The sequence below is a fragment of the Helicoverpa zea genome, chromosome 16 (genome assembly GCF_022581195.2).
Source record: "Helicoverpa zea isolate HzStark_Cry1AcR chromosome 16, ilHelZeax1.1, whole genome shotgun sequence".
NCBI classification, from domain to species: Eukaryota; Metazoa; Arthropoda; class Insecta; order Lepidoptera; family Noctuidae; genus Helicoverpa; species Helicoverpa zea.
The window spans coordinates 6,199,601-6,223,429 of record NC_061467.1 but is presented as its reverse complement, the minus strand read 5'-3'; the positions used below and the strand labels follow the sequence as shown (position 1 = coordinate 6,223,429).

Sequence of the window (23,829 nt, the reverse complement as noted above, 5' to 3'; positions counted from 1 at the left end):
TTTTTTAAATATTCACTTCTTTAGTTTACCCTAATGTTACCAGTCTATCCAAGAAGTATAAATATAGTTAGGCATAAAGTACCTACCTAATTCTAAGAGAAACGGGAATCTTGGCTCAAATTACCCTCGCCGAGCTTGGAGGAGCACAGTTAAATGTGACCGCAGATTTGGCGAGAGGTTAAAGCTATGTAGCGGACCGCTAAATAGCAACAAATTCTAACCATGGTAAGGAAATAAACAAATGGTGTCAAGCTACTGAGTTCCAGTGGTCGGATGAATCAGAAAGGTACTCCACTTTAAAACAGAGATGTGGCTTTTCTCGGAGGCATAAATAGAAGGAATTTAGTATGGTTTTTGATTTCTTTGGACAATGCAGCAGTCGTTACAACTAATAAACATGTTGTTATATAAATCTGAGTAAATAAAGAAAAGTAAATACTCTTCTAAGAGAAGAAAAAGTAACAAGATATCGATTCCTATTTAAATTCGGTCCGTGAGGCAAAGAACTACCCTAATCCCGACCGTCTGAGTCTTTCTTGCTCAGTTTAAGGCTAGATACCTTCATAAAATAGACAAGTTATTACCCAAATAAATTATGCAACGCAGACCGTAGGACCCCTCCTACGGTCTGCGTTGCATTTGCAGCTTTTAAATTGGATAAACCAAAGTTTCATACTGAAATCTAAATCATTTCAAAAATAAGGTTTTTATTATACCTAGGTACATACAAAGATATCTATTTTAAATTTAGATTAGGGGACGATTGGTTGGTAATACTCAATTATATCCTGATATGCTTCTACTATCTTCAAAACTAGCGGAGAATTGGGCGTACCATAAATCTGAGACTAAATATAATGCACCGAAACCCAATATATATTTTCTCATAAATACCTATTTCAAATCAACCACTTTTCATAAATCTATAATTTATACACTGTAACTTTTGAAAGGCTTTATAGCATTCAAATCAAATAATGAACAAGGTATATCTACTTCATATTTTCCTCTCAACGATAGTCGAGTAAAATCACAAACTAAAGTTGTAAAATAAACACTCTATTCCGCACATCGGGTATTCAACGCGCGGTTGAGTGCATTCTGTTACCTAAGTTGTATTTTACTTTTCTCGCCGACGCATGCTCGCAGTTCAGCCGGATTGTAAAACTGTGATTTTAACGTTGAAAGTTGGATTTAGCTGCAGGTAAACATTGAAATAAAACAGGTATTAACAGCTCTTTATTTTATAACATCAAATGCATTTTGAGGTATTAAAACAGCCATAACATTTTGAAAATTGAGGTAGGTATCATTTCACTTTTTTTTAGCAGTCAACGCTTTCATTTTCTTGTAAACAAGGACGGTAAGGGCGCCGTTTACGATGTAGGTGGACACGCAAACAATGCAGAGGTCGTGTAGAACAAACGCCAGAAGATAGGCCAGGTACACACACATGGGGATAGAAGATGCAGTCACTAGAAGTAGCAGCCTGGCCACCAGCAGTTGATCAAATGTAGCTGAAATAAACATAAGACACGCTTGTTAGGATCCCGTTATCTGGTTGAGATGTTGAGTCGTGAGAAATACATCAACGGACGTAATACTTCGATGCCTTTCGGTATAGATACGAAATATATTGAAAACCATTGGAAATAAGTGATAGTACTAAAAGTTAGTTAAAGTTTCCGCGAGTGCCAGGTTGTTATGACATACGTAATATTCGTATCTATATCAAAGATCCCTTTGCCTTCCAACGCCCAAAGTTACCCTACCCCGGAAATAATACGTTATGCAATTCAAATGGCTCGTAATAGCGCACTAAACACAGTTCCTAAACTTAGAAAATCATAATTACAGGTTCCTGTAACAATATTTTATGGTTCATAAAATCAAATCAAGCATAGAGCAATTACAATGACAGATTATGAGCACTCAACACAACAAAAGAGATCAAACAAAGCGACTGTGGCTTATTTCAATATCAGACTGAAATAACACAATGCCCACTACAATTCCGAGCATTTACGAGCGTGTTTCACGGAATTAACATTTTAGCGAAGCAATAAAAGCTCACGCAAACCCTCTAAATATTCAAATAGAGAAACATTTTATTGTTATAGACTTTAATGCTATTGGGAATATTAAATAATTCAAATTCGACTTTCGTATTCACCTCACTGAGAGTGGTAGACATTTACAAAATTCTGATTAAGCACAAACGTTAATTAAGTTGCGTTTTACATTCAGTTATCGCAACTCTAGTAATTGTGATAAAATGGTACTAACAAGCTCAAATTGTTGCTAGTGTATTTTCCCTAAACGTGTAAATCACATTGGCACGTAACATTTCGCACTTCCCAGGAGTGTGTACCAATGTTAGCCTATTACGATAACAGTTATTCACGGCTCGTGAGCTACCAAATAAGCTTAGAGTGAGCACAAGCGGGGTTTCGCAATATTTTTCTCGTGGTAAAGTCACGAAGCCGGCAAGGCAACCACGAACCGCATTGATGTGCGAATTGCACGCCGCCGAGCGACGCCGACGACGCGGCGACGGTGCATCGTAATGCCATGTCGATTATTGGCATCGCGATTGTAATTACAAGTAGCTGCAAAGCTCGTAAATTCAATACGTCCAATTGTGGAAACAGTTTTTACGCAACTATTGCCGCCTACAGCAGCTGGCTCGAGACTATATTAAGACGTGCTTATAAACAGCTTTATAACGTTGACATCTTTATTTAATTAATTGCGAAGTTGATTGATTCCTTCTTTTCTGTATAAATGACAGCTTTATCGTCGGATTTCATCTAAGCGTCGTAAAAGTTGATAGCGTTTAAATTTTTATTGGTTTCGGCTAGATGTTAAGAAAAACGACTGCATTAATGTGCTTTAGATATTTCACGCAGATGTTTGAATGAGTGGGTTAACGTCGTTAATTTTATTCAAGCTTTATTGTGAAATTCTGCGAAGCGAAAATACGGTCAGTATATTAAACGCAATGATAAGTTTATGTACTTACTTAAAAATATTATGAGGCAGTAGAAGACGATTCCGTAAATGCAGTTGGGGATCTCAAGCGAAGACTCCTTCGGTAGCAATCCAAATCCTTTTGAGAACCTGGAAGAAATATTGTATTTAATATACATATTTTGTTCCGTTACAGTATAGTAGAAGTTTATGTGCTGATTTTCAGCCTACTTTGAATAAATGACTTTTGATTTTAGATTTTATTTGATATGGATAGCATCTTAACCTATGGTGCAGGGTGTGCGAATAACCCGGGCGCCGCGGGCTCAGGGGCGCCGTGGTACGCTCCTGGACCAAGAAATTTGAAGCTGACTGTCGATCCAGTCACGGTTTCTTTTAATTTGTTTTTAATTCTGCGTCAAATTTGAGAAATTCTCGAACAAACACTAGGTACTTTTATGTCCCAAAACTGAAAAATATTCGCGCTCGCTTCGCTCGCGGTTTCTTTACTTTACACTTACATTTTTTATCACATATAGCTACTTTCAAGGTCCCAATACTCAAAAAAATTCGCGCTCCCTTCGCTCGCGGCTTCTTCACTTCACAGTTGCCTTTTATTATATAGATATGTTTAGGACTTTTAGTGATTCAAAACTAAAAAATTGTAGGGCTTGCTTCACTTTACAGTTGTTTTTATTTTTCAAAATTTTTAGTCTACCCTAGCAAAAAGGTAGCGTTGTTTTAAGTACTTTTATTAATAAAAAAGTAACTTCTAGTTTCCATATGAACTTTCTTATTTACGATACTACTTTAAGTCCCAAAATTGTAATACATGGGCGCTAACACCAACAAAGAGTTATGTACGTTTGGGCTACATTATAAGTAATTTTTGTTTTGAGTTCTGAAATATAATAAAAATTTCGCGCCCGCTTCGCTCGCGCAATTAGAAGCTAAGTACCCGTGTTTTTGCATTCACCAACCAGCAATAACTTATGTACAATTGGGCTATATTTTACGTAATTTTTGCTTTGTCTTGTTAACTATTCAAAAAAATTCGCGCATTACATGATGTTTCTGTTTTTCGTATGGGTTTGAATTGCTGTTGGGGGGCGCCGTAGAAATCTCGCCCAGGGCGCTGTTAGAGTTAAAACCGGCACTGAATGTAGTTATAATATAGGAACAAAATTCTGCATTTGAAAACGCGTAGACAACTATTTATCTATACTTTACTTGATCATCTAACATCAGTACTGAACAAGAAAACATGAACATTTTAAATATCTGTAAATTAAAAGGGTATGGCAAGTTCGGAAGCTGACAACATTTTCCTTGTTCCAAACACTTCTGTACTTGACCCTTATCTATCTGTGCTATTAATTGATTAAAATGTTCCTACATAATGATGTCAAAATTAACAAATATCGTACATATACCCAGTGGCGGCCCTAGGGGTGTGCGAACTGTGCCATCGCACAGGGCCTCGCGCTTGGGGGGGCCTCGCGCTACAACCCACACTAATATAAAAAAAAAATATTATTAAAAAATATAAATCTGGTCCAAGAAAAAAAATGTGCATTTTTTCTTTACTTCTAATTCATTCTGCGTTTACTTTTTGAGTCCTCAATTTAACAAAAAGTTGGCACCAAAGTAACAAAAACCACTGGCTCTCGATCCAGTCACGAATTCTTTTTATTTGTGCTTAATTCCGAGTTTAATTTGAGAGTCCTTAAACAAACAATTTAAAAAATTCGTGCTCGCTACGCTCGCGACTGTTCACTTCGCAGTACCTTTCCTTCTAACTTGATTAGAGTAGTTTTATGTCCCAAAACTACGATTTTCGCGCTCGCTACGCTCGCGACTTCACCTTCCACTGTTGTTTCTTATACAAGTTTAGGTGTTTCAGTGACCCAAACCTCAAAATTTTCGCGCTTGCTACGCTCGCGGCTTCACCTTCCACTGCTGTTTGTTGTACAAGTTTAGGTGTTTCAGTGACCCAAACATCAAAATTTTCGCGCTCGCTACGCTCGCGGCTTCACCTTCCGCTGCTGTTTGTTATACAACAAGTTTAGGTGTTTCAGTGACCCAAACCTCAAAATTTTCGCGCTCGCTACGCTCGCGACTTCACCTTGCACTGTTGTTTATTATACAAGTTTAGGTGCTTTAGTGACCCAAAGTTCAAAATTTTACTTGATTTATTTTTTCATCGATCCTTTTTTAACTGAACCTAGACGGTAGCGCCGCTTTTAAGTCCTTTTATTAACAAGAAAACAACTCCTAGTTTCCGTATGAACCTTCTTATTTACGACGTTCGAACTACTCAAGTCACAATCTTTCAATACATAGGGGGCGCTTTTGTCATGATTGCACCCGAACGCTACATGAGCTAGAGACGGCCCTGAATAGGTTATACGAAGAGCTGAATATTATCTCGGTGCTGAAATATATATTAGAAAATAATTTAACTGAAATTTATCCCACTACCGAAATAGTCTTGAGAATTCGAATAATAAAATATTCATATCGAAAAAGCAGTTTTTCGAGGCTTAAAATTATTAAAACTAACTACTACTTTCGCAACACATACTTTTCACGTAGGACAAAGGGCCTCGCATAGACCTGCCGCACGTAGCCTCGCAATGGCTAGGGCCGCCGCTGCATATACCTACGCTGTGTGTAAATTAACACAAACAAAAAAAACATTTTAGGAAATTATAATTCTGTAGTGTAATAATCCTTAGTTTTTTTTTGCTTGCGGTTGGTAACTAAAGGTAAAAAAAAATATAGGTGCATGCATACGTAATACCGCATTTATCAAAAACATGTTACTCATTGACGCACCTGTCAGTGAAGCTTTTGTGAGCATAATTTTTCGTCTTGTGGTTTCCATTTAAGGTGATATTTTATTACCAATGGTAATTTTACCTTTTATAGTAATTACACCTTCGTTCAAATCTGATTCGAAAGAAAATATTCCTCTAAATTACTCATTAATTTTCAGCTACACATACTTAGGTAATTAAGAGTGGAGTTTCCTACATACCTTGCTTAGTATATATTTTTGGCAAAACCCGAACGCATGTTTTCCCTATCCAAATGTCACAGGAAAATATTAATAGCGGGGCACTTTTAATATCTTACGTGAATTAACTTACTCTGAAGAAAGAACTCGAGAGCAGCTGGCGTACTCCGAGATGTCACAAAGGGCCTTGTACCCAGGGTGTGTTTCTATCGCCATCTCCACGTACAAAGCATACGTGGACAGCAGGATGCCAGCTATGCTGGTGAGCACGATCACGCGATCCAGGGATTTCGCCTTCATGGTTAACTAGAAAAATAAGAAGATATGTATTTATTAATAGGCAATATGATGAAGTCTCTGAATTTCAGTGGGGGAATTCTGAAATAGATAACCCTCGTTTTTCTTTTCAAGTTTCACGGGGTGCTAGACTTGTCAGTTTCCTCTAAACTCTAATTTGATTAAGATCCAATAGATCTTCATTCCTGTCTGATCCAGCGCTTTGAACAAATACTTGAAGATGCACTATCAATCTATGCATTAATTGATATCCATATGTTCTTCAACTTTATGTAGTGTACGTTTTCCCAAATTAAATCACAAGTTCTTTTGCGTCATATATCAAGTTTTATTTTAAAGGGGAGGCCGCATGTTCTACACAGCAACAGCGGTTAAAAAATAAAAACAAAAAACACGCCGTTTAGTCCTAGGTCCGTTTCACCACCCCTTCGTGTACACGCGGCATTATAGCGGTGCGGTATAAAATTTTAAAAGAAAATAAACAATGCAGGCCCCGTCGGAGGTCTAACGTTTTATTAGCATAAAACCACTATAGCATTAAACACTAATCGTGTTAGCACTCGAAAAGCTGCTCGCAAAATGTTCTTAAATAATAACGAATTTACATACAAATTAGCACTGAAGGTAACTAAAAAACTCGTTGTTAATATCATTATGCAATTATCAACATCGTTTTATTAAGCTGGCATTCACGAACTGGCCAGTAGATTAAGATACATAATGATTAACTCAAAATGTGTTCTTATTAATAATCACTATCAACATACCTTAATTGCATAGCCCGATAAGTCACACAAAATCAATGTCCAAGCACGCTACGAATAGATAATTCTGTTGATAATGTAACACTTAATGTTAATTTATGTTTACGTAAACAGTGTCATACCGACGGCAATCTTAATCGCGTTTAGAGTTGATAACACACGAGTTCCTTTCATAATATCTTAAGCTCAACTGAATCTATAACAACGTTTTCTTGTGATAAAGTAGGTATTTTATACATAATTACAAGTACGTAAGTTTATTCACACGCCGTTAACGTACTATGAACTTTAGCCGCCCGCCGCAAACTGGTTCGGAAGATGTTTGTTATAATGATTGAGTTTATAATAAAAATACAAACAAATCAAACAGGAGTGTCAATATATGAATTTATTAATTTATTATGTATTAACTTTATTAATGATGACAAAATATAAAGTTCAGCTGCAAGCGCTGTTACTTTGTTAGCTTGATGTAAAAATGACGTGAAGGAAGATAATTTATACCTGTCGCAAATTGCAGGATCAGTTTCATAGTCACCATTATATGAGCACTTACATAGCTTAAGCGTCACGCATCATAGGCAGATGCATAATGTCGGTACCGTACACCCACATTCCGTTGATCACCGTCATTGGCATTCCTACGAGGCAATCCCATTGGGATAGTGCAAAGCTCTAGTCTGCATAAAGCCTAGGTTTATACTTAATAACAGAAGTTCAATTTAATAATAGCATAGGTATTAGCTAAATTATTTCGAATATTTTCTTCTCTCCTCCAAAATTCAAGCGGTGAGAAAGTTTGCCAGAACCGACTGGAAAAGATAAAAACTCTAGTAACGTAATATATAGTAACTTCAATTTTTAATCGGATTCAAAAGGCCCGCGTACTCAAAAATGTCAAGCCGATAACCCTCGGTGCCATTTATTAAATTTTACATATACCTACTACTCGGCCCAGTGAGCAGGATAAACAGCATATCTCGCTAGATTAGTTCAACGAAATAACATTTAATATTTCCTCCGAATTTGGTAGAAATAAACAATTGGATAATCTAGCTTCACCCAGATGGTAGAACCAAGTAAATGATATTCTGTTTATAGGTTTGTTTTCTTTTTTATACAAATCAGAAGTAATTACAACTTTTACTCTCATATTTTTTTATATAACTTATATACAGGAAGCAAGATTTAACAAATAAAAGCATTTTTTTACTGAATTCAAGTTTTATTTTTTATTCTTAAAGGTACTGATTAATACCGTTAGAACAAAAATCTAACTAATCAGATTAATCTAATCCAAACTTCTTGGCGCATACACTACATGCTGTATAATATCACAGATAATCAAAAAAATATTCCGTGAATGAAACCTATCAATCGCCAAAACGTCAAAATCACATTTAAAACTTCATTAAACTAGCTCTTTTCAAAAAATACTTCGTGTGTTATACGATTACATAGTTTAGTGCATAGTATTTTTATTTGATCAGTAAAATCCACCTATAAGAAATTTAATCACTACTCCACAGAGTATTAATTGTTGGGAAACTTCTATTCCAAACAAAATCACCAAATGCCAACATAAAGAATCAAAATCAGACGTATCCTCAGTATTATGGATTGCAATATCTACTAATGAAATTATTGCATCTACGACATGAATATAAACAGATCCAATCTTATATTATTCTAAAAGTAATTAATATAAACGTTTACAAGCTAAATAACAACGATTTGATAATAATATTTGAGTCAAAAAAAGAGACAACCTCACCCGTTAGAAGAGTACGACCAAGCGCCACATTGCCAATGACGCCCAGTATCGCGGAATGTCTGCGCTTTAGGTTGGCAGTACCGTTTTTAGTTCACCATCGCGACCGCAACGCAGCGTTGGCGTCGTGTAACACCTTTCATTGTATTGACTATTGACTGATTCTGAACACAGAGAATAATGTATAAAGTTAATTTATCGTATTATTGTCGTAGTTCTTGTTAAAATATATGGTAGTATGTTTTAGTTTAAGTGGAATAATGCCTCCGTTTACGTGAATGTGAAAGAAAGCAGCCCGTGGAGTGCTACGCGGCCATTTTACTTGCAATGCGGCAACGGTGTACGATCCGCCATTGGAAACGGCCAGTGTCTTTTTCTGAGTGCAAGATTTGTATTTCGTTGAATAACGCGGCGTAGAAACAACGGATAACCATGTGTGATAAAAGTGCAGTGCGGACTTTAGTGTAGTGAAGCACGGTGGTCGGGTGTTTCGAATAATGTGTGAACGATGGAAAACGAAGTGAAGCAGCGCAATCAGAGAAATAGGCGAAGGGAGCGGGCACAGCGCATGCAAGCACAGCGAGAGAGCAAAGTTAAGGATGGAGACAGCGGCGAGGACGAGTCTCCCACGAGAGAGAAGCCGCCTCGTCCTCCTGCCAGGAGGAAGAAGTCGCGGGAGCCGCTGGGAGAAGAGGACATCATCGATGGTTTCGCCATAATGGCATTTCGCACATATGAAGATCTTGAGGTGAGTACTCTATCCAAAACCAAATCCTGTTTTGGAAATTTTATGATCTTGATAACAAAGTGACAAGCAGTACATACCTATGCATATTTTAATATTATTGCCTTGTGTGAGCCTTTATATACAAATTATATACTGCGAAAGAGCCACTAAAGGTTGTTTACATTTGCATAATAGCATAACAACCTTGCAATTATCCTCTTCATGTATATGTCAAAAATTGGATAATTATCTGGTAACGTGATGACGACATATTGTCGTCATTTTATGCTGTTGCTGCCACCAAAGTATGTAGATTAACTAAAAATATTAGAGCTAGAATATAATAAGTCTACTAGGATGTTCACTTTTCTTGTATCCCATTATAAAAAACGGCGCTCTGTAATCGCTTTGGACGTCGCCTCGGAAGTGCATTGACCCAACGAATGAACCCTGCGTGTAAAAAGCAGATAGTGAAATTTAGTTGTTATTTACGTAAATGAAAGTAGGTCTTTTTATAGTTGGATAAAAATAAAACCTGTATTCATGGAGTGTTGTATTATCTATAGGAGTATTTAGCGGTTATGTATTATGTAGTGAGCAGCTGACTGTCGACGGGCGCGCCTGTCGGATCGCAGAGCGCCGTTCTCGGCAAGCGAGGTGCAGCCGCGGTCTCCCACAAAGTGTAAATTTGGTCTAAGTGGCTTTCGCTCGTTTGTGCTCATTTATCGCGCCGTCCTCGAATGGCAATATGTTGTGTACGTTGAAGTCTCGTATGTGCACAATAAAACTACATTCCCCGCTATCGTTTTAAATTATGGTGACAGGCTTGCCGTTTGTGGCTCGTTGGAGCGGCGCGCGCGTATATTATAGGCCTGAACAGGTTCCTTTGCTCCTATTTAATACACCACATGTGTGCACTGCTTATGCAATTTCTACTTAGAATTGTTTATACCTACGTGTTTTTTTGTCTGATGTAGGTACTCGATACTAGTATCGAGTAGGTACCCTAACTACAACTGATAACAATTCGTAACCCCAAGAATTTCTTAATTCTACTAGGTACGTATAATAATCATAATATTATAATTGCGAAAGTTTATGAATGTATGTTTGTTACCTCTTCTCGCAAAAACGACGTAGGTACCTAGCTTATTTAAATCATAATAATACACAAACTACTTTTATCCACGTGGGGGAAGTGGTTCACTCGGCACTCGTGTGAAACCGCAGGCAGAAGTAAGTATTGATTTAATATTTAATTTATATCTATACTAATATTATAAAGCTGAAGAGTTTGTTTGTTTGTTTGTTTGAACGCGCTAATCTCAGGAACTACTGGTCCGATTTGAAAATTTCTTTCAGTGTTAGATAGCCCATTTATCGAGGAAGGCTATAGGGTACTTTTTTATCCCGGTACGGGAAGTAGTTCCCACGGGATGCGGGTGAAACCGCTGGCAGAAGCTAGTATGTCATAAAAATATAGCTTACTATCACTGTATTAAAATTAAGCAAATAGGTACCCATGCATTAATGACGTCAAAGCAAAATACGTAATATTGATCATTAATGATCTATTCATAACGCAAGAAGTAAGTAGGCATCTAATGTAAATAATGATTTATATGATCTTAATGACGTAAAGATTTTAGCAAACAAAATACCCTACGTTAATAGGAACTTGGCAACTAACATAAAAACGTAATTAACTAGTAGTAGGTAAATAGTAACTACGTAACTGTCGTGCCTATTTAGTTACGAGTAATTCCGTCATATTAACTTTTTCTTGAAAATCATAATACCCCCTACACATTTGTAAGAAGTCTGTTTAAAGAAATAGTTCGATACCTAGGAACACTCGGACCTCGGATTATGTAAATAAATCCAACAAACTGATGTATATATAAACTATTCACCAATGCATGTTAACTAAGATTTTAAACTATGTAAGTATACGCTATGTAGCAAATCTAATTCATTTGCTTACGAATTGATACAACAACGGCCTGAATACGATAACGTTCGTAAAAACTGAAATGATTTTCATATTCAGGCGTTTGATTTCGTAAAATGTAGGACCGATTTCACGATAACACTACTGTAATAACAATGAATCTGAGTTATTCTTTTGACTTGGGGAATGAACTGAATTCTAAACTCGAAAAGCGTAAGGTTATTGTTGAAGCACTATTTCATATGTTTTCTTATTTTAATTTTGAGCTTCCTAGATTAAAGGTGCATTACACATTCCAGTTTTTGGTCAGAGTTTATCGCGTTTTATCTCTGTTTTATTAATAAAACGGAAAGAAAGTGGCCATTCACCTATCTAGTACTAAAAAGTACAAAATACTTTAGTGCTCTTAATAGCCAGTTATTACACACATATAATTAAATATTTTTGGAATCGATATGTTATCAAGATAGCTAAGCTAGTCAATTGTTAAATTAAGTATAATTAATTTGCAATATTGCAAGTTATCAACGCACATCTGTCGATTACATTAATTTGAAATGCGTGTATGTAATCGCCCTAGCAATCTCGTGTAATTAAATATTTTTTGCTTTGTTTGTGATTAAAAGTAAACCCATAATTGCTGATACATCAAAATCTCATAATCTCTTTGAAACAGCTACCTACCTATATAATTTATCGTCTTAAAGTTATTCAAATCTCATTTATGGTGGTTGAAATGTACAGTTAAGCGGATAAAACAGTCGAGCGTGACGATGTCGTCTGTCGCCTGTTGAGCTACGATCGGCTCTCGATATCAACGATTACCTTGGTGTTAACTTATTATTTTCCCACGGTACGAGTAGGATTGATTGCCTTCTAAAAAATGGTAAAAAGTGTTTCACTTCATAACTCTAACGTAATTCGTAACACCATTATGTCCACGATATTAATTTGTAATAATAACACATTAGTTTAACAACATTTTCCTGTAGGATTTGGCAAAGAATAAATAGCTAGCGAATTCTTACAAAATTTTGCACAAGTCTATGTAGTATACGAAACATAAGTCAATTATAATACAAAGATTAAGATTCCAACTCCCCTATTCATTAAACTATTATTTAGGAGAAAAAGGAATGGGTTTCTTATATGAAGTTCAATAATAATATACAGGAGAAAAGTTATCTTCGACACTAAACAGAAAAAATATTGATGCTTAAGAAATTATATCAAAAATAATAAAAGTGAATTTTAAAAGTTTGATAAGGTCCATCTACCTGATAAGCGATCGAGAAAAATTTGATGAAGAAGTTAGCAAGCGTGAAATATCGTAGACATCGGATTTGCCGAAGGACGCCTGCTTGGAATTAATTTTCTTCGCAGTCTTACATTGAAAATATACTTTACAGTTTACAGACAAATTGCTTTAAAGAATTTTTATTCAATTTATACTCTATGTATTTAAAGAGTATTTTCTTACAAATAGGCAATAAACAAGCTACATTAAAAACATACGTAATGTTTAACGTGACACAAACAAGTATTAAGTGCCAACATACTACAAACTCAAAGTTAGCAACCTCAAAGTAATAAACATTAATATTGCTAATCTGCGAAATTTCGGCACAGGGCTGACAAAGGGATTCACCTACGTAGGTAATTTGTAAACAAATTAGTTCTCTTCATCGTTATCTCAAGCTTTCCTCAAGTACTACGGCTTATCAAAAGTGGGTACCTCATCAATAAAATTACGCCATTCTTATTTTGGTATAGCTTATAACTATTATGGCAAATACGTAAGTGTATTGTAATATTAGGGGATAGCAGAATATTTATCCGAAAAACTCATTACTGCCCAAGATTATACATGTATTTTAACGAACATGTCATGTTCCACTTGGCCGAGACAATAAAATGCGATAAAAGGATAATAAGTTAAACGCACGTATCGTGTAGTAATGCACTCTGATAAGTCCACACGTTTTTTATAAAATCAATATTGTTCACCTTAGAAGACAAGCCACAATGGCCGGGAGCACCGATGTCTCGGGCACGCCAACACCCCTTTGACCCATCCCCTTGTAGTATTCCCCTGAGCACAATGTTAGCACGTTGTGACATAAATACTTACCTGAGTAAAGTTTAAACTACATCGTTTCGCTTTTATTGCCACTCAATGAAACCACGTTTTAGCTTTTATTTAGGCCAACTTGATTTCTGATTCGAGTGCGCGGTACGGTGATGTAAGATTATTAGTTATGTTTGTACTTGTAACAAACCAAATAACTTTGTTGTGTAGGCAATGAATAGGCTGTTTGGTTTCGTAAACACGGCTTGCCCATTCATACTTTATTAGACATTGCCTGCTATTGACGAAATAACTAACTATGAAATAAATCGTGTTAAAAGTGGCATTTACGACTACTTAGAAGTCTACCTATTTCATCATAGTAGTTCACCACTAGGTGGGTAGTAAATTATACAAATTGACCGAGCCGCCGATGACCCGACGTTACAGACATTCTCGACCTTGACCCTAGTTAGCTGATAATGCGTTGATTGTTACCAGATAGGTACCTTCTTGACTTGTGACTGCCATGGCAGATAGTAGTCCGTCATGTTGCTAGATGTCATGCATTTATTTATCAAACTAAACTATTCTCTTAGACGTGATTATACAACACAGTTATCGACTACATCAGTTATCAATGATTTTTTACTGTTCAATTATTATAATTACAATTCTTCTGATCGTCTAAAGGTGATCCATCTAAACTTGCTAAATATTTGACGTACGTAAACCTTTTACATAAATAACTTACAAGTGTATATTATTGTATTTAATTTAAATTGTATTTACCAAGACGGACCATCTTTACAAAATCATATTCATAGTTCCAAACTCTGAAAGTTTCAGTGTACCATGCAATATTGCAAGCAATATTTACTAACTGTAGAATGTGAACTGCCGAAAAGTGCCTCCCTTTGAAAATGATACGAAAAGTTTGACTCAAAGAAAGCGTAACTTCGCGTAATTGAAATATATTCTCAGTATTTCAAATAGCACTTACCAATTTCGAAAATTTACATGACAAGCTTATTTAAATAAATTTAAAAAAACCCCCGACCCAAAAAAAGTACGCAATAATTATGACAAAAGGTTAAAAACGCTAAACCCTATAAAAAGCAAAAAATAACTTTTAACACTACGTAAACTAAATTTTGTCGTGTCGGGGGACCGCTCTAATTCATTACTTTAGATACGTGTTTTTTTTTTAACGAATGTTGTAATTAGGTAAGTATCATTTGATTTATGTAAGTATTTATGAAGGTAAAAAGCGGTCCCCCGACACGTCAAAATTTAGTTTACGTAGTGTTAAAAGTTATTTTTTGCTTTTTATAGGGTTTAGCGTTTTTAACCTTTTGTCATAATTATTGCGTACTTTTTTTGGGTCGGGGGTTTTTTTAAATTTATAATTTAATTTTATTTCATGCTTTTTAAAGGAGCTCCTTAATTTTTCCTTCTTTCATTTAATTTATTTTATCTTAAGATGGGGTCGCTATATGCGATCTCGGCCAAAGGAAGCTGTTTAACAATCCTCATGACAAACTGGCTCTGGGAGAATTGCACAGATTGAGAAACAATGAAGATTAACCTTTGGACATTCTAGATTTTCAGCAAAAATATAAATCGGTTTATCCGTTTCATTCCAGCATTCCAGGGTTTCATTCGCCACATCCCATTTCCAGCATCAGGTTCTCGTCAATCAGAAACATGAAGAGAACTCGTCAAGACAAATTCAACGAGCCCAAACTCGATGGGTTTACTAAAAGGCAGTTCAGGGTTACGTCTCCTACCTTCGTGCCCTAACAGCAGACCAGCTCAGTGGTTCCAAAAGACATTAGTGTTTCAAATTTCAGATCCCACATATACTTGCAAGTAAACTGAGCGTGTAACATTCCTATCACACCTATCAAACGAGCTGATGACCTTGAAGACCTGAACCGATTTCCACCAAACATAGCTAAGAACACTCCCGACTGACATACCTTTTAAACAAAAAAAACCGCATTACAATCGGATCATCCGTTTGGGAGCTACGATGCCACATACACACACACACACACACACACACACAGACACGTCAAACTTATAACACCCCGTCGTTTTTGCGTCGGGGGTTAAAAATATGTAGTTGGTGACTACACATACACTGGACAGCAAATAAACCGAGCCACCCGCTACTTTGGAATTCTAATCCGATTTTCTCAAAAACTATAATACATACAAATATCAAAATTATACCTACAGAAAGTACGTTTTATGAGGATTAAAACAAATGGAAACACATTGGGATTGATCAATTCATTAAGCGTATATTAATCAATTTATCAAGAAGAGTCATTGTACAGCCGCGAAAACCATTGGCAATCACCCAGTGAAAACAAAAATTTTAACAGAAAACAAAGGAAAAAATGAAAAATTGTTTTTGTTCAGTATTGAGTGTTTCCTCCCCTTGCTCGAATAGCTGCTAGCATCCTCGTATTGATAGACCTAACAAGTCTGACGATGAAATCTTGGGATTGCGTCCCACTCCTCTTCGATAGCGATTTTCAGCTCTGGAAGCCTTATTGGAGTAGGTACTCTGGCACGAACCCGACGTTTCAGTTCATCCCATAAGTGCTCTATAGAATTCAAGTCCGTGCTACAAACTGGCCACACCATTGTACGAATGCCGACGTCGTGTAGATACTGGGTTACCACATGGGCAACATGAGACCGTGCATTATCACGCATTAATTCATATCCAGACCGATACAACCTGAGTAAGGTACCACATGGTCTGCGAGGACTTCAGGGATGTAGCGATGAGAAGTCAATCCACGTGTGGGGCCCGTCGGTTCGCTGAAAACTAACGCTGTTTTTGTGGGTATAGTGGTATGCCGCCCGAGACCATTAAAAATCCCCCTCCGTAAGCAAGTTTCCTCGATGCAACGCTGGGAGTAATGTTCTCCAGGGCAACGATATACTCTCTGACGTCGATCACTTCCATGTAGACTCACACTGGTCCCATCAGTGAAGAGTAAGTCAGCCTACTGCTCTAATGTCCAATCTCTATGTTCTCAAGCATATTCAAGTCGTGCTCTACGGCGAGCTACTGTTAATATGGGGCCTGTTGTAGCTCTCCTTGGAATCAAGTTCTGTTCAGCAAGTCTTTTTTTGATGGTATCTGAACTTATGACAACTTGGCGTTCATCACGCAGACTTTGTTGGACTTAAACTGCGTTGAGGCGACGATTTCATACAACACAAAGTTGGATATAACGATCATCTGCTGCTAATGTAGCCCTAGGTCTGCCCATACCTGGGCTGCAATCGAATGCTCCAGTCTCCAAGTATCGTCTGTAAACTCTTTACACCGAAAATCTGCTGATTGGAAGTCGTCAAGTGACTTCACGTTGCCCAAGGTCTGCTCGAAGTAGTGTTACAGCTTGAGCTGCTTCCTGAGTGGTCGTATCCATTATTTACCAATAAACGAGCACAAAAATACACGCGTCTAAGCAAACGACGGATAAAAACTAAAGAAATGTGAAAAAATATGGAATTTCCCTCACTATAAAATAAAATAACGCAAACCCTAATCAAAACAGAGAAAATTGATAGCATTGTGTTTGTTTGCTGCTTGATAACATTGTGAATTGATTGTCCTTTTAATTAAATTTACAGTCATTTTAATCCTTAAGAAATGCTCTTTCTATAGGTATATTTTTGATATTTGTAAGTTTTATACTTTTTGAGAAAATCGGATTAGAGTGCTATAGTAGCGAGTGGCTCGGTTTATTTGCTGTCCAGTGTAGTTATTTTTTTCTAATTCTTGCAATAAACTGTATCTAACAAGATCACAATTCTTCTTTAACAAATCATCTGTGTGTTAAGAAGTAGTGATCCATCCAGCTATTTACTTCTCTTAAATCTCTGCCCATAATGACAAAAAACAACTGACTACTGACTAACGTGAATTGTCATGAATAGTTCGTGATTTTAAGATAGCAGCAAGCAAATGTTTTTTGCACTCAAGAAGGTAATAAAAGTTTCAGCTTCAAAATGCACTTCGTTCAACAATAAACGCAAACAAAATTACGAGTAAAATCCAAAAATGTTTTCACAAGTCATGGTTCTGCTATGTGATGTGGAAGCACTCGTTTCATTGTTACACTTTATGGAACATAAAACATAAACTTTACAAACAAACATTTAAATATCATTTGACATTTTCCAAGAAACACTGATGGAAATAAAAACGAAAAGAGGTTTCTAAGTATAACAGATCAAAGGAAATAAAATGTTAAATCCTGATTTTTAATGGTAAATGTATTACCCACTCGGGAGAGTCGTTATAAGATGTGCCAAGTGCCCCAAGTGGCGTGAATCGCGATGTCGGTGGAGAGTGGCGCCGACGTCAGGGGATATTCGACGGCGGGCGGCTATGCTGCGGGGCGGTCGCCACGTATCTCGGCGATCTGCCCGCGATCGACCGTGCAGCCTCTCGGTCATCGCGATCTGACACTCTGAAGAGAGTTGCAAGAGCCAATGTGAATATGTCGCTCCAGCTGCCGCTCCTTGTGGCACTCCTTCACAACGCTGAGTACCGCTCTCAGTGCTTTCTTATCGGATTCACAGCTTTATATGTATACGTAACTTTTATGCTAGTAATTAGTTAATCATCCATACTTGCAGAACTCGCTTAAAAACTTTGTGAAATATTGAGCTAGGTTAATGTGAATACTCGTCGGACTATAAATGAAGCTGCGCGAGTTTCTTTTATCGTTCTAATAATAGTTATGAGTACCTAATAATGCATGTTAAGTACTTTGACTTTACTTTCGTATATGAAATAGATTAGCTCTCTGATAGAGTCAAGATCATAATTATTTTCCTGCGTAAATTGATACTTAATAAACATTTTGTGTAGATTAAAAAAAAAACTGCATACACAACCAATAAAATAACTTCACTACACGATCATTGAATATTTCATAAACTGAAATATTATAATATGAATTTCTCTACAGTCGCTTCGAATAAATTATTCATTCTGTTATTTATTGATTATCCACCGTGAACCGAGTATTAGCGTTGAGTGCGCGACATAATATAAACATAAGTAACATATTACTCCATTATCGCTAAATACACGTCAGCCGCACAAAATGTTTACCTAAAAGTTGTTAGGTATGCGACGGTGACGGCCGAGAGCGGACGTGTCGCGTTCCGTCTGATTTCAATTGATACACTCACTGTATCACGGTACGAGATTAATACACAATTAGAAAGTAGAAGGTTCACTCCTGGTGTTTCTAATGCAATGTTACATATCGTTGTAAGGTAAATTACATATAAGCAGGAGCGATTAAAAATTCACTTTGTTCTAAGAAAGTTGTAAAAACAATTTATTACAATAAATCACTGTATTATGAACTCATTAAGTAAACTACATAATTTTACGTTAACTGTTTATTTATTAAATGTTTAACGTTGACACCAGCTAATAAACTAAATTCAATTACAGTAGCAATTCAAAACTCAGTGGGATCCCTATTTAAAACAGGAAACAAAGATTTTAATTATGCCATAGCGAGTCATAAACCACGGATCTTATTAGATAGAATGCCACGCAATATTGCTTTACATGAAAACTAGTCTTTATTCCCTGGACAGTTAGTGTGTGGCAGTTGACAAGTCAGGTAATCGGTTCGTGGCACGCGACATACATTTACAAACATTTCGATTACATCCCTTCATATTTGTTTTCACTCGCTACTATTTCGCCCCTATTCAATTATTTATACAGCTATGGAGCTTTCTGTTTCACTCGCAGCATGTTTTAAATATTCATGCGTGCAGTTATTTTATGTTATTTATAGCGTTCATTCGGTTATTTTCATTTTGAGAATTAATTGAACAGTTTGTTTTAATGTCAGTGGATTTTATGTACAGAATTGATATTTTATTAACAACAAGACATGGTTGTTCTCTACAACAATGACCATTTAACCGCCATCTTTTAGTACTTTTATTCGTTTTACCTGCACTTGTGTACCCTGCAGTTGAATACCCAATGGAAATAGTTCTTTTGTTAAAAGTTTTTGCACGCTTTTTTGTAGCGCTACTCACAGACAAAAAATATTTTTTGCTTCACTTCGACATAATTCTTACCTCACAACAGTAATTGCTTTCTAAACATCATCCGGTCCCGTGTTATTTTTTCATTAATCTACTTTTGTTTCGATTAATTAATCTATATAAGATCCTGGATAAAAAGACTGTTCATACTTTATTCTGAAAACAAAATGATAAAGTAATCCGTGTCCTGAATAAATAGTATAAACTGCAAAATAAAAATAATAGTTGAATGCCGGTAATTACCGGTTGAACTGATTATTCGCAGTTAATTATGCGAGGCCGACGCTGCTTGTGGATGATTTAAATTATTACTACAGATTAATTTGCTGATGAAAATACTGTTACCTGAGGCGAGTTAATTATTTCACTATCTATATACACAATGTTGGCTCTGCGGGGGCGGTAATGCTACCCACTGACCTTTTATGACATTTAAATCTTTCAGTAGCTCAACTGGGCTTATTTTGGTATCTCTTTAAAAACATCGTTTTATTCAAGATTATGTTCATCATAGTCACGTCACACAAGTCCGATAACAGGCCAGTAATTATATAGGTAAACCACAGATAAACCACAAAATAATTTGACTAGAGCATTTATCACACAGTAGTGTCTTGTGATAAAAGTCATACGTCAACTTCTCAGCTATTTTGCTTCTGAAACTTCCATCTGCTTATACTTGACCCACCATTATGTTATCTAAACATAAGATGTGGCACCTATTAGAAAATTACATGTTCAACCTATTAGAAAAGTGGTATAATCGTTCATTATCATGCAGCTCAGTATCTAATCCGCGCCGTCCTACCATGCCGCTGGCTTGTCTGATGACTTAATTAATGACCCGCCGTGTCGCTGTTAATTAAACAGGTCAGGCAAATTGAAGCTCATGCCTGAGCCCGCGGCTGCTACCAGATTAAATACAAAATGCAATTTGGTGCGCACCACGCGACCCGGACTAAGTGTGATTAACACACAAGGCCGCAAATATCCTCGCTGAAAAAGGACCCGAACTAACTACGTTTTGACGGGAAAGTTTTGAATTTCATTTTCTATTTTATCCATCTATCTACTAATGTTTAATATAGTTATGAAATCTGTCATGTAATTAAATAATACAAGCACACTTAACTACACCAAGAGGTATAATTTGTATAGCTGATTAGATAGTTAGAAGAAAATACTTTTATTCTACGTCAAAATATGAACAGCCACAATTCTGTTTTAGTGGTGAAGCCTGTTAAATGGCAAACAACATTGGCGACCGCTAGCACTGCCTGTTTAGCGAGGTAATTGAGCATGTAGTGAACATTTCCAGTCTCATCTCCGAATATAATTTCGAATTTATCCAATGGAAAATAATTCTGAACTGTAATTTCTACTGTGAGGATGACAGGTTATTTGCGAACACAAACAAGCGTAATTTAATATCGTTATTAATACACAAATTACAACATAATAAAATACAGCGCGCCTGGCAATTTGCTTTCAAAATTCTCTCGTAGATAAAATCAACAGATCATGTAGCTGGGTAAATTGCGATTGAAAGTTAGTGATTTCTCCACAATGTAATCTTTTTAGTTCTATATTTGTTGGTGTATTCAATTATTTAAAAATACATCTAAACAGAAAATCGCTTTGAAAATAAACTTTGAACTTCATCATAATATTAATTTTATAAATCAACGGGTCTATAACTATGAGCTTTAAAGTTGTGTCGCATTCATTATCGTTAATTTATTAACTGAATAAATACGACCGACTAGTTTTTGTTGATGTTCGGTATAAGTAGCTTAATTAAAGCAATAATATATTCATGAGCTGAACGTAACAAATTACTTTAACTGCCTATTACGATGTTATTATTTATTTATAATGGTGGTATCAGTACTGTCACATTAGTGATTAATATAATGTTGGTGAGGCAATTACAGCAAATGACCGTTGTCGGTGAGCCGCTCGCCGAGGTGTGACCGCGCATAGCGTAGGCCGGCGATTACCTTGCGGCCTACTGAGTTATTGACCGATGCTAATTATTTGACAGCGTCTTGTAAACACAGAACATGACGTTTACACAGAGTTAACATGTTAATTACTAAATCATGAGAACAGTGAAGCTACATTGTTATTTAGCTGTGTAAAAATCGATAAAATAAACAAATTGTTGGCTATCAGTGCAATTGGAAATCATGTTACGCTTGGCATATAGAATCAAGCCGCCTTTCCCACGGGGAGCAACGCCGTCGGCAGAAAAATAGCTCGCCCGATTTCTGTGAATTCGTGATAACTTTTTTTATGAGGCTGGAATGAATTGTATAAAATCTTTTGTGGAAGTCACAAAGTTCTCGAGACAATTTTGCTTTCGTCGCAGTTCTGAAGCTGAAGAGATTTATTTCTTTTAAAATGAAGTTTATTCTCCCTTTTATTATCTTGTGTGGCCAATTGGTTTTATACTTCCATGCATTAAAATATCAATTCCAGTTGAATTTATTCTAATAATAAAAAACTAGATATAAACATAGTCCTTTAGCGAATATTCTTAGTTGTGTTCAATAGCTAGTAATGTAGCGGAAAAACAAGAAAAATACTGTTTTTATTTGTTTCTATGGGTATTTTAAGGAAGCAACTGCTACCGTTCTATTATGTTAAATACGTCGTTAATACAAATGGTGTAAGCTATCAGCTGTGGGCGTGGAGCGTGTAGTTTATTGTTATTATTTATTCACGTCGGCGGTCACGGTAACACGTGTCGCTCGGTGGCACGAGCCACTTTACATCATATCGTAGCTAGATGGTCTCTCGCGTCTTGTACCCATCCTCAAGCTGGCTAAACACTCACACCAATTTACCACACACCCTCGAGCCATTTAATCGAGGGTGAAGGGGTTACGCGTGTACTATTGTTAATTCGCTCGAGGAGCTTTGCTTTTGTGGTGTTTGGATACAGCCGTGACTATAGCTGATTTATCATTGTGTTCACACTAAATACAATCTTAAACACTTTGATGATTTTGATAATATGTAAAAAAATTAAAGCTATTTATATTTCTAGCACAAAGTTTAATCTTCAAACGACATATTAAATCAGAACACAACTGTAACGGTTATAACGGTGAATGATCCCTTTTTTTTCTCATCAAATCAGCACCCCAACTTGTTACGAGTCACCCTCGCCGGACGGGCAGCCGCGATCGAATATTCCGTGTTCATTCAGAAATATGTCAGTAGGACCCTTATTGTGTCACCGCTGCCAAACATTATCTCCCCTACAAGTTGTAAACGCCATAGCACGTGTTACTCGCACATATTTCACTTCGTGATTTTCTATGAATAAAAATGAAATTCGTGGTTTAACCTACATAGCAATTCTGAAACTTTACGACAATATTTACTTGTTGTTTCTTACGCATGGGTTTATTTTAGCTTTATCTCTTGGTACTGTGTGATGTCATTGGTATCGTTATATTTATAGATAACTGATTTAAGTGTTTTGATATGATAATACAGTTTTAGATAATATTCTTCCAGACCGTGTGAAAGTAAATGATCATCTTACAAGCATTATGTCATTATGTTTATACTCAAGGCTCTAAGTTAAGGTTACTTAAATGATATAATAAAAACTCATACTTGTAAACTGGTATAGTTTTCTCGAGTCGTAACGAAGAAACGGAATACTTAGTCAGCACATTCTTGCACTCAGGCGTATTCTGCTAAACGGGCGGGCGGGGGCTATGATAAAGTGCGGCCATATAACTTAGTCGAGCAAATCTGTACGTCTAAGTACTTTCCACATTATAACAATGTGAAGTAAAGTTCCTCTTGGAGCACAAACGCGCTTCGGCTTTGTTACAGCTATTTGATTAAGTTTAATAGAATGTTTTATGATATTAATGAATGTTTTTTTTTTTCACAGGCTGCTGTAAAATGCGCTTCCTCTCCTCGCACAAATGCCCTGTCGACCAAGCCTCGCTTGCCTTTGGCGGCGTTGGCGGCCGACTCTGGACGAAATCATCCGCCCAACAACGTCAACTCTCATGTAAGTGATTCCTACTATCTGTTCTAATTTCTGACGTGTAAGGAAAATATATTCCCTTAGGTAGCTGTCACACCAACTTCTAACGAATTGTTAGCATCGCGATTTA

At 36.5% G+C, this 23,829-nt stretch overlaps 2 protein-coding genes across 15 annotated transcripts in view; one reads left to right on the top strand and one right to left on the bottom strand.

The window, feature by feature from the left end:
* Positions 1 to 1,226: 1,226 nt before the first annotated feature.
* Positions 1,227 to 8,963, bottom strand: LOC124637883 (vitamin K epoxide reductase complex subunit 1). 3 transcript variants are annotated; one of them, XM_047174626.1, is made up of 4 exons: positions 8,825 to 8,963; positions 6,123 to 6,295; positions 3,023 to 3,120; positions 1,227 to 1,517 (listed from the first exon to the last, which is right to left on the bottom strand). In XM_047174626.1, exons 2-4 carry the CDS (start codon positions 6,287 to 6,289, stop codon positions 1,315 to 1,317), a joined length of 468 nt encoding a protein of 155 aa, XP_047030582.1. In that variant the 5' UTR covers positions 6,290 to 6,295; positions 8,825 to 8,963; the 3' UTR covers positions 1,227 to 1,314. The 3 variants fall into 3 exon arrangements, with proteins under 3 accessions (XP_047030582.1, XP_047030581.1, XP_047030580.1); XM_047174625.1 differs by having other exon boundaries at positions 8,820 to 8,921; XM_047174624.1 differs by lacking the exon at positions 8,825 to 8,963 and adding an exon at positions 7,054 to 7,248.
* Positions 8,964 to 8,972: 9 nt separating this feature from the next.
* LOC124637880 (fibrosin-1-like protein) overlaps positions 8,973 to 23,829 on the top strand; it is a 50,257-nt gene continuing 35,400 nt past the window's right edge. For 7 of the 12 annotated variants that reach the window (XM_047174612.1, XM_047174606.1, XM_047174611.1 and 4 more), the window contains exons 1-2: positions 8,974 to 9,569; positions 23,601 to 23,723. In XM_047174612.1, coding sequence (XP_047030568.1) covers positions 9,330 to 9,569; positions 23,601 to 23,723 — 363 coding nt within the window. In that variant the 5' untranslated portion in view covers positions 8,974 to 9,329. Of the gene's footprint in view, positions 9,570 to 23,600; positions 23,724 to 23,829 lie in introns of all 12 variants that reach the window. The other 5 variants (XM_047174617.1, XM_047174610.1, XM_047174607.1 and 2 more) reach the window with 2 other exon arrangements.

Coding starts and splice junctions, on each gene's coding strand:
- LOC124637883 (XM_047174626.1), bottom strand. CDS start 6,289: ATGAAGGCGAAATCCCTGGATCGCGTGATCGTGCTCACCAGCATAGCT. Junction 3,121..6,122: donor TCTCGAGTTCTTTCTTCAGA/GTAAGTTAATTC, acceptor TATTTCTTCCAG/GTTCTCAAAAGGATTTGGAT. Junction 1,518..3,022: donor CTGCCTCATAATATTTTTAA/GTAAGTACATAA, acceptor TGTTTATTTCAG/CTACATTTGATCAACTGCTG.